The following is an 18248-nucleotide window of genomic DNA, read 5'->3' on the forward strand; positions in this document are numbered from 1 at the left end:
TGTTGTAATATTCAGCGAGTAAAACAAATCTCTTCTAAGGTTCTATTTCCTTTTTCATGTTCATAAAAATTTAAATTTGCATAAAGTAGACTGCGTACTTTTATATATTTACAGTAAATTTAAAATTGCCAGGAACACAAAATGTATATGATATAAAAAAGTATATAAAATATCCAAAGGATAGCACTCATTATACACGATACTCATAATTTTATTCTATTAAATTGATTAATTAATTAACGACATTAAAAATAATTCCTTTTTTTCCTATCAAATTCGAAGAATTATTTAGGGCGAATTTCGCTACTTTTTCGTGTTTGTTACTCGTCAGACCTATTACATGATTTATTCTCTAAATATTCTTCAAAAATATTCTATACCACAGGTGATCTTTTACAGATAACGAATTTAAATATTTAATCAAAGACAAGTAAATAAAAACGGGTATATGGATAATTTCTTACTATTAAATCTTCTTAATTAATTAATGAGATTAAATATAACTCGAATTTTATTAAAGATAAGAAATTATATGTAAAAGGAGTACAAAGATTTTTCTTTTTATCAAATTCCATTTCTTTTTTTTTCATATTTTAATCCTCACGTTTGGTTAGTACATAGTTCCAATTTGAAGAGCGGATGGTGAGATATTAACCAACTTCTCGCGTTTACCATCGATCGTAGTCGATTGCAAGAGGGATTTGCTGTGGATAAATTTGCGAGGCCGACTTTTGATGTTCTGTTTATGAGGCGGCACGCGTTTTATTGTGAATAACGGACCTAACGGATTCAGCGGAATTACTGAACTTATGTGGTAAAATACGCACGACCACCAAGTGTGCGTTTCGAATCTTACTACGGGTGACGGTTCCCCACACCGGTGTCATCGTCGTCGTTTAGCATAACCTCAAAGTGATCACATAGTCAAGAAAATTTTAGCCGGGAAAAGCATGAATCCTTTGGGAGGTGATGGTAGTGGAGACGGGGACGTGGAACGACGTGGAACCGGACGTGGTCGTGGTAGGGGTCCGTGGACTTCCAGCCCACAGGATATTCCCATATTAAGGAGACCGCATCATGCTACATCTGGAATGCAAACAGGTTGCTATGATTTATGAGAAGACTTCTTCAAAGCTGCCGTGCTATTTATGCTGGATTTCTTTGTAATTTATTACTTTACGGTTGTGGCTTTTTAACTGTAGGGTCAGTAGAATCAAGAAGCATGGAACAGGGCAAATTGGATAAGTCTTTCGATGATATTATCCAGAACTCTACATTGTCCGTTCATGCAGCTGAGTTTGTTCCAAAGTCATATCCTGTTAAGCAGGTAGTGTTTACTTTCTATTGGTTACATTGGTTATTTTATTGGAGTAACTGTGAAAAATGTTTGTAAAAATGTTATGTTTGTTTGATGGTACAGCGTCATCAACAACAGATATATATATATAAACACTCAGTTCAAGATAGGTTACAAATGGCACGTGAAATACCTCTCCAAGCACAAATGCAGCAAAATCCTGCGTATAATTATGATGCTTCTCAACATTATCAGCAAGCAGAGCAAGTTCAACAGTTTGATAACCTTTCACAACAGCAACAGCAAGAGCAGCGATCAAATATGCAAGACTATGGTCATTTTGATGATGGTTCAGGAGACTACAAAAACAAACATCAGGTTCATACTTTGACAATATATTATGAAAGTTAACAGAAGTTAAATAATTAATTTAATTTAATTTATTTATTGTTTATTAATAGGACTCGAATATAGAAGATGATAATTATTTAATCGAATTTGCAAACATAACACAGAATTTAATGAGTGTTGTACATTCGTTGATATTAAATCCAGGGCATTTCACTTTGATCGTGCCGCCACTCATAAATAATCTTAGGCCTTATTTAGGAATTCCTAGTCAATTTCAAGAAATTATGAAGATAATAATTCAACAGGTATATCCTTGTTCTTTTTACATTAATTGAAAAGAAAGTTGTATTGATGCATGAAATTATTTTTAGTCTATAAATGAGGGTAATTTCCGGTACAGTGGTGCTCGACTTTGCGCCTCTTTGGACAATAGTTTGACTCCCTTAGAACAAACGTCTTTCAGATGGACTTTGTATACTTTGTGAGTTATTAAATGCTAATGAAGTATTTAAATCTTCGATTTAATAAGTGCATGTTGGCAACAGGTGTAAAAGTGAAACAGACAGTCAAGCTTCCAACTGGCAGCAAAAAGAAAATCACACAGAGGAAGAGCAGAAGAAGTGTCACGGGTTGATATTACTTCTAGCTGAATTGGTTACTCAAATGGATCACGCTTCTGCGTTTACTTTAGGAAACTTATTAATTCAGTTTATTATTATTATATTAAAAAAGCCCGCACCGAATTCTGTCAAGAACATCTGTCAAGCCCTTAAGGTATATAACATGTGAAAAATTTCCTACGTTAAGAAATCTAGAATCCAAGAATTTTCTTGAATTCATTGTGTTAATTTTTCCAATATGGTTTACAGTTGGCAGGACAAACTTTAGAAAAGGATAAAGTTGAATGTCGACGCAAAGAGATGGAGAATATGATGCGAGCTCTAACGGAAATTGTAACGGAAGGTAGAGTGGATTCACACATAGGACATATGGTACATAGTGTCCACGAATTGAGAAACGGAAACTGGGGTCAGAGTTCCGATAATTCCACGGTAGTGGAATTAATAGAGCCATTAGATCCCAACCAGGCCATCGATGAACCAGTTTTATACGGTCCTGACGGCAAACTATTAACTGCGGAGGAAAATAAATTCTTAGAAGAAGTTGCAGATAGCACAATGAACATCGAAGACCACATGTATGTACATATAATTAATCAAGTATTATATACATATTTTCTTTAGCAGTATTGTGCAGTTTTCTAGGTAAATTTACTGCATACAGTTCTCTGGTTAGGTCGCTGGAGTGATTGTTTTATCTTGCAACTCTGACATACTATTTCTTTTGTTATGGAGTTAATTCTAAACTTTTTATATATTCCATGGTGTATTAATTTACCGTGATGAATTAATTATAATCTAATGCTCTTAATTTAGTTATGTGACTTGTAGCTGCCTATAATTCAAGTTTTGTTTCAATACGCGCGTACAGATACAGGTTCACAGTCACCTTATATATACAGTGAAAGACACAAGTATTCCTATAGTTGGAATATAGAAATAAAAAGATTTATATTTTCTATATAATTAAATATATTCAAACATATGCAATTGTATATTATAATAAACATTTATAAATAATTGAATTATATAATAAATTGTAAATTTATAAAATAATAAATGTATACAAATATTGGCATTATTGATAATATTTGAATATATTTAGTAATGTAAAAAATATTGTTCATTTTATTTCTACATTCCGACTGTACGAATACTTTTGTTCCTTACCATATGAATACTTTTACAGCATATCGGAACAGGAATATGAAGGTGAAGAACCATGGATGTCGGAGGACGATGACATAGATGCAGCATACGAAGAGTTTTTAAAGAATATTCCGAAGCAGATTAAAAATCAGACAAAAAAATAATCGGGGACACACGACGATGGTTACCTACTATAAGTCATTATTATGTAATTTCGTCTCATAGTTGGAAACTATGAGGGTGGTTTCCTAAATTTCGTTTGAAAATTTTTATAATGTAAAACGAAGTGCAGACTAAATCGAATGGTATGCTGGAAGCTTTTTTTGCATTTGTACAATAGATCATCGGATAGATTAGTCTCGAGTTTTTATTTACGAATATACTCTAGGAAACCATATCGTTTCAATTACAATTTTTCGCGCAGATATCTATAATAAATTGTTTTCTTTTTTTTTAAACTCATGTATCACATTTATAATCGTGCACACAGTTTCTTAAATTTAGCAATGAATGTCGCAAAAGTTTGTTCCTAGGACGAAAGACGGTATAATCTATTTGTCTATGATATACAAGTTTATTATTAAGTTATTTAAATTATTGTAATAAATCAGCCAAACAAATAAGGTAAAATATTAATCATTGTCTTCATCATTTTGAGAGTCTATTACGATCATTATTAAGAGAATTTTGGTATCTAACTAATTTCCTTGCAGGTATCATAATTGGGCAGATATGTTTATAGTCTTTCCTTGTTTCCATAATACAGTTTTATAACTTACGAGTGATTTTTAATTCGACGACCTTTGAGAGTTCGATTTTTTTATCTGATTTTTGAAAACGATTGCTCATATAACGACCTTTGCGTCGATGATCGTAATGTGCACGTGGAACCATCGACACTGACAGGTCCATTTTTGGCGCGAAAGGATGATTGCCCATCGAACAGTAGACTTGCAGTGCGATTACTCACGCTCTCTGTATTTAATCTGTAACACGGTGCTTTTTTTGAATATATTTATCCCATCATCGGGTCTACATTCCGACCAGTGAAAGTCGATCTATTAAAAAAAGAATAGTTGATTTATTATGTAATTAAAGCATCGAACTCTACCGCGATTTGTTAGGATGTTATTTATTAATTTATACGATCGATATATTTATATTTGATTAGAAGAAAATTTTGTAACGAGATATATCATGAACCAATAAAAATAAAAAGGAAATATGTCATTTTTATTAGGATAAAGATGGAGTCATTGCTGACTGTTTTTCTTCCACCTCGTTAATTAGCAAAGTAAATAGCTCCCGATTATGTTGGATGAACTTGAAATAATATTTTCCGGAGTATTTCTTTGCTTACTCGAAGAAAAAGATAATCTTCTGGAGTAATTTACATTGGAAGTGGTCCAGCGTAGGCGAGACCCATCGAAGGATCGTCAGGGGCACGCGTAGGCAAAATTCAAACTGGGACTGAAGGTTGTAGGAGGTGGGGTTTTCCTTGTATTCAAACTCACGCTCATCTCCACATTCGCTGAGAACCTGTTACTTCACCCGGTTCGATCTTCAAACACGGTCATTCTTCGTTCGAGGTAATATTTTTTTAACTGTACCTATGAATTAAATGAATTCATCATAGTTTTGAAAATTTAATGAAAACGTCTTTTTTAGGCTACTAAAAAAATGGAATACTTGCAGACCGCAGTTTTGCTTCTTCTTTCGCTATTCGCAATTACTAACGGTGGATATTATCACTCCAAGATATTGTCACCTGACAATATTGGTAAGTTAAGTCAGATAATTTATAGATTGTTTCGCTAAAGTATCTCAATATTTTTTAGGCTGTGAAACATATACTTGTGGAGTTAACGCAAGATGTACTGTTAGCGAAGGCAGACCAGTTTGTTCTTGTATGAATTTGCACATGGGGGACCCTCTTTCCCGCTGTATCAGGGTGGAATGTTTAAGTGAGTGTCTATATAAAAGATTTGAATGTTTAAGTATATCAAAAAAGATTTTTAATTATGTACCTAATTTCTAGTAAATGAGGATTGCATTGGAAGCAGAGTATGTACTAATAACAGATGCATAGATGCCTGCGATGGTTTGTGTGGCGTGAACGCGTTATGCAAAACCAAAAATCACATTCCAACGTGTTATTGTCCTACGGGACACACGGGAGATCCTTTCACCTCTTGCCGTGTAGCTGACCCTCGTAAGTAATACTTTCGTATGTTTCTATGCATATAAAACTATACTCCTACTATAAACATCACAAAAGTTATGAAATCTAAGTTTAAATATTTAAAAAGAAATTAATATTGATGGAAAACTTGTACGTCTACAAGCGACTGTAGTGTAAAAAATATTTTTTTTAAGAATATCGGTTAATAATTGTTTTGTAGAAGTTTTAAATTTTAGATTAATCCTACTTTTGCGTCACCCAGTACTTGGTATACATGAAACAGAATATCCTTTGAGACAAGTGTGACTTAAATATTAATGAAACTTTTTTAGAGGCTGCCTGCAAGCCGAGTCCTTGTGGAGCTAATACCAAATGCGAAGTAGTGAATGAGGTTCCTGTTTGCAGTTGCCTTCCGGGTTATAGAGGATCTCCTTTAACTGGTTGCCGCCACGAGTGCGAAAGTGACAGTGAATGTCCGAATCATCTTGCCTGCTCGTCTAATTTCAGATGTGAAAATCCATGCCAATGCGGTGAGAATGCGGAATGTCACGTTATTAATCATCAAGCCATGTGTAGTTGTCCAACCGTGAGTATTGTTCGAAAAATTTTAGATTATTTTTTATTCAATGATTAATGTATAATGAAAGTTAAGAAAGATTTATATTTATAATTAGAATTTTTGCCATCTGTAACGCTACTTTTTTTGCAAAATTGTTCGTCTTCTTCGGCAACAATGAAAGTATACGATCAGAATATTAACTTGCAGAACTGGTTGGGAAATGCGTTCGTAGCCTGTCGTCCGGAATGTACCACGCACTTAGAGTGTTCAGGGAACAAACCAGCTTGTCTAAATCAGAAATGCGTGAACCCTTGTGACGGAGTATGTGGTGTGAACGCAGATTGCAGTGTGCGAGGCATAACTCCAGTTTGTAGTTGCCCAAAACACATGACTGGCAATCCTTTCGTTAGCTGTAGATTATTCGAAGCACGTAAGTAAACTTAATCGTGTACAGTGTTCCAAAAAATCTAGGTTAATATCTCAGACCTCCACTACCAAACTAAAAATATTTGAACTCATGGATTCTTCAAGGTTTACTTCGACTTTTTGAAATAAATTTATATGAATTGCAAATTTATTGAAGCAAATTTAGCAAATGTATATGAATTGATACATGATTAAATTTATTAATATCCATAGGAGATCTGTGTGAACCTAATCCTTGTGGAACCAATGCAATTTGTACTCCTGGCCATGACAACACTGGGAAGGAAAGACCAATATGCACGTGTCCCTCAGGATATATAGGAAACGCCCTGACTAGTTGTCAACGTGGAGAATGCTTCACTGACAGTGAATGTCCAGATAATAAGGCGTGCATTGACTACTCTTGCCAAAATCCTTGCACTGGGAAAGAATGTGGACCATCAGCTACTTGCACACCCAGGCGCCATATCGCGGTGTGTACTTGTCCGGATGGGACTCGTGGAGATGCTCTTTTCACTTGCAATCCAATTGATAGTAGAGCGGTATACAATTATGGCAGGGCTTATAGATATCATTACTACTGAAAATCAAAATTAATCGTAATTAATTTCACGGATATTTTCTGTATAGTGTTATTACAGGGTTAATTTTGAAGAGAGTATATATTTATTAATGTCATTAATTAGTTAAACTAAAAATGTACATAATTGACTATATGAAATAAACATGATCAAGGCAGTTTATCAAGTTCACCGTTCTTCAATCGTAATTTATTTTTCCTATTGGAGGAAATACAATTGTATCATTGGCTTAGATAAAATTGGAGTGTGAGTAATTCTAAATTGAACTTGCACCATGCACATAGTGAACACATTTAATGCGTTCCTTCCGCACGTTATCAGATCTAAAATCAGATAACTGTACAAATCGCATAACGTTCTTCAAATACAATTTATCTTAAAAATAAACGCATCGATTACTACTAGACTACAAATATTTCTGCAAATATTTAAGTGTACGTAAAAATTCTATATTTACTAAATAAATATACAGATTATTGCTAGACTACAAATATTTCTGCAAATATTTAAGTGTACGTAAAAATTCTATATTTACTAAATAAATATACAGATTATTGCTAGACTGCAAATATTTCTGCATTTACATATAAAAATTACAAATACATTAAATTCCTTCTCAACATTTATCTTTTATTTTTATTTTAATTTATTCTCTTTCTTATGACATATGGCTGTTCATGCTTCCGTAATTACGTGTTCCGTGACATTCCGATAGAGTTCGACAGCGCAGTGCGAAAGCGACAGCGGAAGGGTAAAGGCGTGATTTTGCTGAATTGTTCAATTCTTGTCTACGCAGTTAATCGAGAATCTTTAAAAAACGATCATATTAATAACAACGAGTCTGCCTTCGGTGGTGAAGGTTTACTTTTCTTGGGAGCTAGCCCGCTGGGCTCTCTCGGCCCAAAAGCGCGGAGAGATGTCGATTCGGACAGTAGTCCATCGTTTCATACAAAATGGTCGGGCTCTACTGCATTCATTCAGAAATACCGAGTGCTTCTACTCTAATTTCCATCAAAGGAACTATCACGACAAGATACACGTTGTGCAAGTAGGTGAGTTCCTTCGAGAAATTTATTCCTGCAGGATGGTCGACTGTTGTCAAAGGACCTTGACACAGTTAGTAACCAAAACAGAAACTGTTGATTGATTCAACATATTTTTTTGACAATTCAGGTATCTTTGTATATGTATATTGTATTTCATATTAGAAGTTATGTTAATTACGTTTCAGTATATTTCCAGTTTTGAGGTTATTTAACCATCATATACATATATTGCTTTGACATATAAGTCTTAAATACTTTCTAGTATGAGTTATAAACTGTATTTTAATGTCTTGCAATAATATAATTAAACCAAATATGCACTATTCTATTCAATAATCTTCTGCCATCTTTTGGGTAGTGGTATTGTTCTATCTATATAGAATTACTGTTGCTTCTGAGCATATACATGACCTCAGTAAGGTTTAAAACTTATCTACATACCAGAGCCTTTTAAAAAATTTTTCTATGTAAATAAATAAATGGATAATTTAGAAGTCAATCAGTGTAAGTCAGATTTTCATTTATATCCTGTCGTTATAGAAACTTCCAATCCATAGTTCAATTTAATCATCATAATACATTTTCTAATTTAGTTATTATAATCTTTATTATATAGTTATTATAACTCTTAATTAAAAGTTTTGGTGCTATAAAGACATTTACAAGGCTCAAATTATTTTTTATGAAAGACTGACTTACAATGATTGGCTGTTGAATCCCCCAAATAATTACTTATTTTCTATGATTGCCTCTATTGTATACAAAATTTTTATATTGACTAACTATGGATTAACTTAGGTAAATTTGATATGAAGATATGAACTAAATTTGTATCCTAAAAAAGAACATGAATTAGAAAAAGAAAATTTTGGCAAATTGTATTATAGTCCAAAAGAACAGTGTGTCATTGTGGGATTAGGTTGTATAGATGAAATAGATGAAATAGATGAAATATCAAAATTTTGGAATGTATATAGAAAAGTTAAAGCTTTACTTTTGTCAATTTTAAAATAGGCAAGTCCCAGGGCTGGTTGCCCCAGGGTAATAGCAATGTGTCCAGCACAGGAAAACACCTTGGTTATTTGGGGGCCCATGCTCGACGAATCTTTGTAGATAACATCCTGAAGCGAGTCACTAATAGTTTAGCTGCTGACTTGCGTAGAAGAGCTGCGAGTAGATTGGTCTTTGGTGGAGATTCAGCTCCTTTTTTTGCTTTGGTTGGTGTGTCATTGGCATCTGGCACTGGAATATTAACAAAAGAAGATGAATTGGAAGGAGTCTGCTGGGAAATTCGGGTAAATAACAGTTTATTTTTATGTTCATTTGATGAAGAAAGCATAAGAAAAACTTTACATATTGAAAATATTTACAGGAATCTGTATCAAAATTGCAATGGAACACGCCACAAAATGACAAAAATTACGAAACAATCGAAAACGAAGAAAAAGTTGTTAGTTTAAAAGATTTCATAATTGGCCCTGTAATCGCGAAAGGATGCTCTGCGGTTGTGTACTCGGCAAGATTTAACGATTCTCCAAGTACTGAAAACCAGATAAACATCGACGATAAAACAAAAGATATAACTTCATTTCCATTGGCGTTAAAAATGATGTTCAATTATGATACCGAATCGAATGCGTTGTCTATTCTGAGGTCCATGTATCGGGAAACCGTACCAGCCAGAAAATATTTACGAAACGAGGAATTAGCTGACTGGGAAATGAAAATGGTCGAGAGAAAAACCAAGCTTCCTCCGCATCCAAATGTCGTAGCGATGTATTATGTCTTTGCTGATAGAGTACCAGTGTTACCTGGTTCTTGGAGAATGTATCCGGATGCATTACCCGCACGCATCAACCCTCAGGGATCTGGAAGAAATATGAGCCTATTTCTGCTAATGAAAAGGTGTCTGATATTCCAAGAAATAACTTTTTGATTCTCTCTCACATAATTCTCTCAGGATTAGAATCTCAGATAATTTAACTGTTCCTTTTTTTTCAATTGCAGATATGATACTACGCTGAAACAATATTTGAGCAATCACAACTTGAATATGAGGGAATCAATACTATTGCTGGCTCAATTACTGGAGGGTGTAACTCATTTGAATGTACATGGCATTGCACACCGGTAAACTAATATTGTTTGTTCAATCAGAATGTCGCTGTATTATGTTTCAGGTCATATCATGTTTCATATATATCATTTTTGTTCTTAAAAATGCAGTGACCTGAAGAGTGATAATATTCTGTTAGACTTGTCAGAAGAAGCAGAGAATTGTCCATCTTTGGTAATCACAGACTTTGGATGTTGCCTGGCGGACAAACGTCATGGATTGTATCTGCCTTACAACACTCATGATATCGACAAAGGCGGGAATGCAGCTCTAATGGCGCCGGAAGTAATTACAGCAGAACCTGGTCCATTTACCAGTATCAATTACACAAAAGCTGATCTTTGGACAGTTGGGACCATAGCATATGAAATATTTGGTATGAAAAATCCGTTCCATAGCGGCAAGGAAGGGACTTCCCTTAAAAATCACAATTATAAAGAGACGGATCTGCAACCTTTGCCCAACCATATGCCAACTATTATTTCTGCACTCATTAAGAATTTATTGTCGAGGAGCTTATATAAGGTATTTAAAACTGAATATATTGCATATGTATTTTAAAAGTGTGTCACTACTCAAAATAATTCAATCCTGTGTTAAATAAATATCAAAACCATGGAAGGAAGATTACAAAATAATATTTACTCGTTGTTTCCTAAAGTCCGCGTTTAGCTGAATAATATTATATAGTTTAATATTTATACATAATATAATATTTTTTGTAAACTTCTATATATTTTCTCACTTTTCCTGAAAAATCTGTTTGAGTCGTGTTACTTTTGAAGTATATATACGATATTTTTAGCGATATTTGTATTTCAGAGACTCGACACGGAAACTGCAGCAACCATAGTACAATTGCACTTATGGGCACCGAGCACCTGGTTTAGGAGCGAATGGAAATTGCCATCAACTAATGAAGTATTATTTTTACATTCCTAAATTAATTTTTAAATTTATATAAACTCTATTACATTTTTATATTTTTTGTAGATTATGCAATGGCTTCTGTGCTTAACCACAAAAGTACTTTGCGAAGGGCGGAATTCCATGTTACAACTACCAGAAGTAGTAGAAAATGAGAATGTCCAGGAAGACAAAAAACAGAATTCTTATAATAGATCACTTTCCACAAAATCTTGTGGAAGACGTACCATGCCGGAATATCAATTAATCGCTAGTTTCCTTGGTAGAGTAACGCTTGGTAATATTAGAACTGCTTTAAAATGGATACAGCAGAATGTATAATATACTTTTCCGCGAAGAGAATGAAAAATAACAAGAAAGAAATATTTTAACGCCTGCATATCGAAGAACACAACTGTTCTATTTTATTTATCGGTTGAAATGAAAATCATTGAAATAATTTTATATATTTGATTTTATCATATATTATCGTTAATACGTTCCTCAGTTGTTTTTCCTTATATTAATTTATTTTTGATACTGTAAGAGGCACGAAAGAGTCATATTTGTGATTGTATAGATTATTTCGCTGTAAAAAAGACCATCGAATGTTATCGAGAAGATATGGTGATTCTTGTGTGATTCACGTGCCTTGTAATTAAACGAAATATCGTTCTAATAAGAAAGTATTGTAAAACTTATTTATTTTTGGCAATTTTATTGTATTCATCTTATTTGTCAAAAATAAATAAACCTATAAAATAACTTATTGTTTAACGTGCGTAGAGGGCAATCTTTCAACTCAAAAGTAGTTTGCTCTGTGTTCTAAATAATTCTTCGAACGCTCACTGTGGGATACTACGATTGTATTGACACATGATAATTTTCAAATGGATTTCATAAATCAAACAAGACATTGCTTTTTGAGTTCAAAAGTCTCATGCGAAATGAAGCAACAAGAGATATTAAATATCAAGATAAAAATATTGTTTTTTATAAAAGATTTTCAACAAATCAATTCATTACAAGATAATAATCCAGACAGATTTAATTTTACAGATGATGTGTGCAAATTTCAATACTGTAAACCATTGTTAAAGAATAAAGCTCGTATTTAGTATTTGTAGACGTAATTAAGTAGCTTTTTTGGGCTTCCCGCATATCTGCATTTTATATATCATTTCTTCAAAGTTTAAGTTTTTAGATTCCGCCAAGATTTTTAAATATGATAAGTATTCTTCGAAGGTCAGAGCTCTTTTGCGAAATTTGAAAAAGGCAAGACCAGTGTCTGTATTCGTTAACGTAACCATATCGAGTATACGAGCAGAAATTAACCATTTGTCACTTTGTGATAATGGTAATAAGTCAACGTTTTGCTCAAAAGAAATTTGGTCCATTTCACAATATGCTAATTATAAAATAAATATACATATCGTAATAGTTATGTTTTATTTTGATATGGATACTGAGCTCAAAGAATATTGAATTTTTTTATATTTACCCCTGAACATTTCATCTAGTGGAACAATTTCTGATTCATTCTTTTTCTTGAGAAAAAAATCATCTGTCATTTTTTACAAATTATAATGTGTTGATGACTTGTTGCAAAATTTTTTACAAATAGGAACACAATGAATGGTTTCATCTGAAGTATAAACATTTTAACTACCATCTTTTTTATATATATGTAAACGTAATTTTTAAGAAACTTTTCTCTGAAAAATTAGGAAGTATTAGAATTGAATCATGAAATTCAATAAATATCAGTGTCCACTTTCGTGCACAGGTTGTGGAAAAGTTAATGTATTTAATGTATTGGAAAGTGTAAAACCTCCTTATTTTCATCAAATCTCATTATGTTTCTTCAAATGCTTCTGCAAAACAATTTGCAGTACAGAGAAAATACTTGATATGCGTGGACCTCTTGTATATGAGAAACTTGGGTTAGTAAAAATAGAAATTATCATCTAAATTTTTCCTGATTATCTAATTAAATTTCATATTTTCTATACTATTGTAGGAGAAATCTTCAAGACATAGACATCCCGATTTTATTAATTTTTTTGAAGGAAAATCAAGATATCACTCATCTTAATTTGGCCAGCAATAATATCTCAGATACTGGTTTCATAAATTTGCTTGATCATCTTCTTGTAAGGTTAAATATCTTTTAAAAAAAGAATTATTAGTAATATATGTATCCTGAACACAATTCTTACTATCAGTTATATAAAAATATTCAAGAACTGGATGTTCAAAATAATAATATCGCCAACTATGGAATTGATTACATGCTTGAATGTGCAAAGAAATTAGAACTTAGAAATCTTAATTTGAGAGCAAATAAATTTGTTGACCAGGTAAAAGATATTTTTTATGTAAATAAATAAATATATGAATATTTTACGATTCCAATTTATTAATCAAAATTCAATTAATTAATTCTTACAGAATACAAAAAATGTAGCACTCTTTTTATTAGAAAATAAACATATGTGCAGTTTAAATATTGCAGATGTAAATCAAACAGCTTCTGAATTAATATATTTCATGATGGTTTTGAGCTCGGACCAAGAAGTCTCTAATGAAACTTTAAAAAGTTTAGACATCAGTGGACCAAATCCGGGGTGCATGTATTATTTTGATTCTGCTCATTTTGCAGATGTTATTGGTCATATGCTTAAAGTAATTTGATATTTCTAGCTTTCTTAAATTTTCTTATTTTAATCAAAATTTTGTTTACAGTATAATACTACCCTGAGAGCATTACATTTACAAAAATACAACTTTAGTTGCCATAATATTGAAATCATGATGTCCAATGCAAAACACAATGATTCATTGCATTTGTTGGATTTAGGCTGTAACAATATCGGTGATCATGGTATTGATCATATCTCTGCATGGTTGACAAAGAGACCAGCCTTAAGATCCCTAATCTTATGTAAGAATATCATAACTGATTATGGTGCAAGGTACCTATTTAACTACAGAAAAGTTTTTTTCCAAGAATAAGTACTTCTTTTAATTGTAGTTATCTTTAGGAGTTTGAGTTGTGCTATTCCTTTTTCGAAACTTCTGTTTCTCGATATTTCACATAATAAAATCACTGATGATGGAATAGTGAATATCTTATACACGCTGAAGAAAACTCCTTTGTTGAGACAGCTAAGGGTATTTGGCAATTGCATTGGTCATCAAACTGCAAAGGTACTTGCAAAAATATGTAATGGTCAGAATAATTTATATGTCATAATCATTTATAGATAGTTAAAAGAATGTTGATATCTCAAGTGTTGGAACAGAAAAATATAGATGTCAGACCATATAAAGTGGATCTTTGGTGGCATTTTGCAAGATATGAAGAAGATTGTTGCAAAAAGGACTATCATGATGTTCCCTATCATCTTTCCTCACAACCACCAAGGACTATTCCTCCAACAAGGCGTTCTATTAGAAAATATTATAAATATACATATTCGATTGCAACTGAATTTAAATTGCAACATGTACGATTTTCTTATAATTATTTTTTATGATGAATTTATTAAAAATTACTCTGTTTTAGTCGGCTGTAACCTTCACTTCTACAGCACTAGACACAGATCATGCAAGAGACTGTAAATGTTGTTATTGCTTCAAATGCGAGGGTAATCAAATAACTGTTATCTATTTTCTTTAATGAGGAACGATTTGATTAAGAATTTTTTTAGTTCCCTATTACGATAAACAATGTAGAGGAGCTGACCATCCAGATACTTGCACTTGTTGTAAGTGTAAGGGAGATGAAAGTAGCGACTGGTCTATAAATAAATCAGTTTTAAATAGAATTGTATCTCCTTCTGATCCTATGAAGAATATTGAACATATCTTAAAACGAGTAAATTCTATGACCAAGGAAGATATCTTAAGATGGTTCAATATTAATAATGATATCTTAGAAGAAGATTTTAAACTTATTGGTAATATGAAATAACAAATTTACATTATGTATATAACTAAGGTGGTAAATAATTCATAATGACCTTTTGTTTGAAATTAGATCCAAATGGAAGAAAAAGCACAAAAAATACTACTTTATGCAAGTGTTCATGGATGCAGCTAAGCACATCAGTATTACACAAATATTTGCAAAAATCCTCTTCAAAGGATTTAGTTATTATACCTAGAGATGACTTTATTTACCTAAACAGTATGTGCAAAAATGTTTGTACCAAAACTTCTTCATTAGTTCACTGTTCAAATGTTTAAATAAAAATAAATAATTGTCTACAAAGGTATAAGGACAAAAACTTTCTGATTTTAAAAGTCCATTTTATTAATTATGTACCTTCACACATGTAGATTGAAGATTCGAAAAATATAAATATAAAAAATACAATGAATTGATTACATCTTGTATAAATGTTTTAAGTTCTAATTATTTCCTGCTTTGTTCTTCCTGCTTCTTTCTGTCCTCTTTGCTACTTCTTGCATTGCGTCGACCGTCAATCAACATAGCTTTGCCTTTTTCCTGCTTGGTCTCTGCTTCCTTTTCTGGTGACAAATGACTGGAATCAGCTTCATGGGGTATTTTACTGATTGGTAGCAGATCATGCTCTTCAGAAGCAACTGGACTGCCAAGAAGATTGTGTTTTCTCGCTAGAGAAGTCTCTGGATGCATAGAGTGCATTCCTCTAAAGGTTAGAGCTCCGTGAAGATGATGATTGTAACCATAAGGTGGAACATTCATGTTGATAACAGTTCTTGTTTTACCTTGTGGTGCTATTTTTACATCCTGTAATCAATTAACACATATTAATTATCATATTAAACAATTATTTTATTGTTTGCTATTTACTACTTACACTTCCATGAGTATGAGGCATCATTAAAGATGATCTATGTTGAAATGTTGATGTATAGGGCATGATGGGCATTGGCATCATGTTCATAGCCATTGGTTCAATGTTCTGACAAGTACATTCAGTCAGTGGTCCATGGAGATGAGTGTAAGGAACTTGAACATAAGTGGCATGTTCAGGTTCAGAGATAAACATGAACTGTTCTTGATATGTAGGGACATAAGGCAACACAGTGTAAGTTTCCTGGGGTATTGGTAAAGGTTCTGGATACTTCTCAATACGCATAGGTTTTGACTTCTCTGTGATAGTTTCAACTTCTATTTCAGGTGATGGAGTTGGTTCTGGCTTTGGAACTGTCTGGGGGACTTCAGCCTGTTGGGTAGACTGGCTTGCAGAACACGGTTGAGAAGAAGGTTGAACAATTTGTACAGTGTGAATCGGTTGGATCATTGGTTGAGGGAGGACCACTTGAGGTAGAGATTGGAAAGTTGGCTGGACCATTTGTTGAGGAACGACTATACTCGCCTGAGGTAAATTTTGAGGAGCAGGTTGAATGAAGTTCAGAGCTTGGAATGGCTGAGAAACGGACTGAGCCTGCACCGTCAGTGGAATATTCTGAACAAGATTATCGCTCAAAGCAATCTGCGGCGATGCTGGATCTATTTGAAGACAGAATGCAGCTTTCTTCGTCCTACCCTTCTGTTCATCATTCTCTTCAATTTTCAGGTCTTCCTTGGTGGTCTCTATCTTTGTATCTTCTGCCAGTGATTTCTTCTCAGTGACCTTGCGTGCTGGTCCGGCGTGGATTAAAGTGACACCCACCAAAACGAACAAGAGGCACGTGTTGAACTTCATTGTTGTGTCCTTCATAATTTAGAAACTTCGATTGAGGCTCGTTCAATCGAATTTCATTTTTATAGGGATCCCATGTCGCATGAATTCTATTTGAGGTCATCGCAACAAACGTATGATATTGTTAAATGCTGACTGGGAATTTTTTCGCTATATGTTTCGTAAAAATTTGGACATGACCTTTTTCGAAGTAAAGAAATAAATTGAGTATTAAATTTTCATTAATATATATTCACACGTATATCTTATATAATGGAATTAGATTTAAAATTAAATTTTCTATTGATGCTCAAATGTGTATAAAATTTACAATAAATTAATTGAATTCACATAAAAATACTTTACATATGAATATCCTTTAGCAGATCTCCTTACGACATTTAAATAATATTAGTCAGCAGATGTCAATATATTGTTTAAGTTAAATAAATATGATAACTCTAATTTATTTATCAGTTTGTAAACGTAATTACACGCATTTCGTAATGAACCGCCTTTTTTTTTAAAGCACTCGTTCCGCATAATTCGTAAAAGCATAATTGGTAAAATTATTCGCAAGATTGCAAATTGTAGTGAATGTGGGCCAGTTAGCGTAAACGCAACTGCGCTTAATTTTGCTGAATCTACACATGCTTTACTCGAAATTGTCCCAGTTAACAGAAGTATCTTTTTTTTTTTACATTCATTTGAGCTATCTCTTATAATTATTGTAATTCTGATAATTTTGTACTGTATAATAACAGAGAAAATTAAATTTTAAGTCCTCTATATTATTATTAAAATATAATAAAAAAATGCTTTTTTAAAATAAAATTAGTATGAAGATGGAATTGTAAGATGAGAAAAAACATCGCAAGAGCAGAGTGGCGCAGTGGAAGCGTGCTGGGCCCATAACCCAGAGGTCCGTGGATCGAAACCACGCTCTGCTAAGAAGAAGAGTACAGTGTAGAAGAATTTATAGTACTAGTTTTTTTTTACATTTTACATTTTTTTTAAACAAAAACATTCCTTTAAACAGATAGATCATTCGGATTTTAGATTAGTTAAATACATTTATTTTATTTAAATATAAAAGATTTAATAGCTCATTCTATGTAAGTAATCTATCAAAATAATTGATAACACGTTTAAGATGAAAATGGTCCGTTACATTTTCGCCAGTTATGTATTCACTTATCCTTTTGTTTTATAAAAAAATATTGCTATTTATCATAGAAAAAGAAAAAAATATATTCGCCCAACGTGGGGCTCGAACCCACGACCCTGAGATTAAGAGTCTCATGCTCTACCGACTGAGCTAGCCGGGCTTTTGAATATGT

At 32.8% G+C, this 18248-nt stretch overlaps 6 protein-coding genes and 2 non-coding genes across 12 annotated transcripts; 6 read left to right on the top strand and 2 right to left on the bottom strand.

Annotated features, from left to right (window-relative positions):
* The first annotated feature begins 581 nt into the window (after positions 1-581).
* On the top strand, positions 582-4640 carry LOC122576477. The gene is made up of 8 exons (XM_043746837.1): positions 582-1101; positions 1203-1327; positions 1421-1675; positions 1759-1953; positions 2020-2129; positions 2194-2422; positions 2518-2846; positions 3458-4640. The coding sequence occupies exons 1-8, from the start codon at positions 951-953 to the stop codon at positions 3579-3581; spliced, it is 1518 nt and encodes a 505-aa protein (XP_043602772.1). The 5' UTR covers positions 582-950; the 3' UTR covers positions 3582-4640.
* Positions 4641-4791: 151 nt separating this feature from the next.
* Positions 4792-7331, top strand: LOC122576479 (neurogenic locus notch homolog protein 1). The gene is made up of 7 exons (XM_043746842.1): positions 4792-5006; positions 5086-5197; positions 5256-5381; positions 5456-5629; positions 5932-6185; positions 6366-6588; positions 6798-7331. The coding sequence occupies exons 2-7, from the start codon at positions 5098-5100 to the stop codon at positions 7166-7168; spliced, it is 1248 nt and encodes a 415-aa protein (XP_043602777.1). The 5' UTR covers positions 4792-5006; positions 5086-5097; the 3' UTR covers positions 7169-7331.
* Positions 7332-7880: 549 nt separating this feature from the next.
* LOC122576475 (serine/threonine-protein kinase Pink1, mitochondrial) lies at positions 7881-12366 on the top strand. The gene is made up of 7 exons (XM_043746833.1): positions 7881-8217; positions 9226-9506; positions 9584-10116; positions 10219-10341; positions 10438-10852; positions 11150-11248; positions 11321-12366. Exons 1-7 carry the CDS (start codon positions 8082-8084, stop codon positions 11573-11575), a joined length of 1842 nt encoding a protein of 613 aa, XP_043602768.1. The 5' UTR covers positions 7881-8081; the 3' UTR covers positions 11576-12366.
* A 613-nt stretch (positions 12367-12979) lies between these two features.
* Positions 12980-13407, top strand: LOC122576483. Its single transcript, XM_043746850.1, has 2 exons — positions 12980-13176; positions 13254-13407. The coding sequence occupies exons 1-2, from the start codon at positions 12980-12982 to the stop codon at positions 13405-13407; spliced, it is 351 nt and encodes a 116-aa protein (XP_043602785.1).
* An 8-nt stretch (positions 13408-13415) lies between these two features.
* LOC122576476 (leucine-rich repeat-containing protein 34-like) lies at positions 13416-15634 on the top strand. 3 transcript variants are annotated; one of them, XM_043746834.1, is made up of 8 exons: positions 13416-13593; positions 13685-13918; positions 13979-14208; positions 14278-14443; positions 14500-14742; positions 14802-14883; positions 14947-15195; positions 15276-15634. In XM_043746834.1, exons 1-8 carry the CDS (start codon positions 13429-13431, stop codon positions 15482-15484), a joined length of 1578 nt encoding a protein of 525 aa, XP_043602769.1. In that variant the 5' UTR covers positions 13416-13428; the 3' UTR covers positions 15485-15634. The 3 variants fall into 3 exon arrangements, with proteins under 3 accessions (XP_043602769.1, XP_043602770.1, XP_043602771.1); XM_043746835.1 differs by having other exon boundaries at positions 13979-14177; positions 14268-14443; XM_043746836.1 differs by lacking the exon at positions 14500-14742.
* Positions 15531-17728, bottom strand: LOC122576480. Of its 3 annotated transcripts, none has more exons than XM_043746845.1 (3): positions 17275-17728; positions 16081-17018; positions 15531-16010 (listed from the first exon to the last, which is right to left on the bottom strand). In XM_043746845.1, the coding sequence occupies exons 2-3, from the start codon at positions 16945-16947 to the stop codon at positions 15654-15656; spliced, it is 1224 nt and encodes a 407-aa protein (XP_043602780.1). In that variant the 5' UTR covers positions 16948-17018; positions 17275-17728; the 3' UTR covers positions 15531-15653. The 3 variants fall into 3 exon arrangements, with proteins under 3 accessions (XP_043602780.1, XP_043602779.1, XP_043602778.1); XM_043746844.1 differs by having other exon boundaries at positions 16081-17109; XM_043746843.1 differs by having other exon boundaries at positions 16081-17728.
* Positions 17729-17786: 58 nt separating this feature from the next.
* Positions 17787-17858, top strand: Trnam-cau. Its single transcript has one exon. It is a non-coding gene; the product is annotated as a tRNA-Met (tRNA).
* Positions 17859-18163: 305 nt separating this feature from the next.
* On the bottom strand, positions 18164-18236 carry Trnak-cuu. Its single transcript has one exon. It is a non-coding gene; the product is annotated as a tRNA-Lys (tRNA).
* Positions 18237-18248: the final 12 nt, after the last annotated feature.

The sequence above is a fragment of the Bombus pyrosoma genome, linkage group LG16 (genome assembly GCF_014825855.1).
Source record: "Bombus pyrosoma isolate SC7728 linkage group LG16, ASM1482585v1, whole genome shotgun sequence".
NCBI lineage: Eukaryota > Metazoa > Arthropoda > Insecta > Hymenoptera > Apidae > Bombus > Bombus pyrosoma.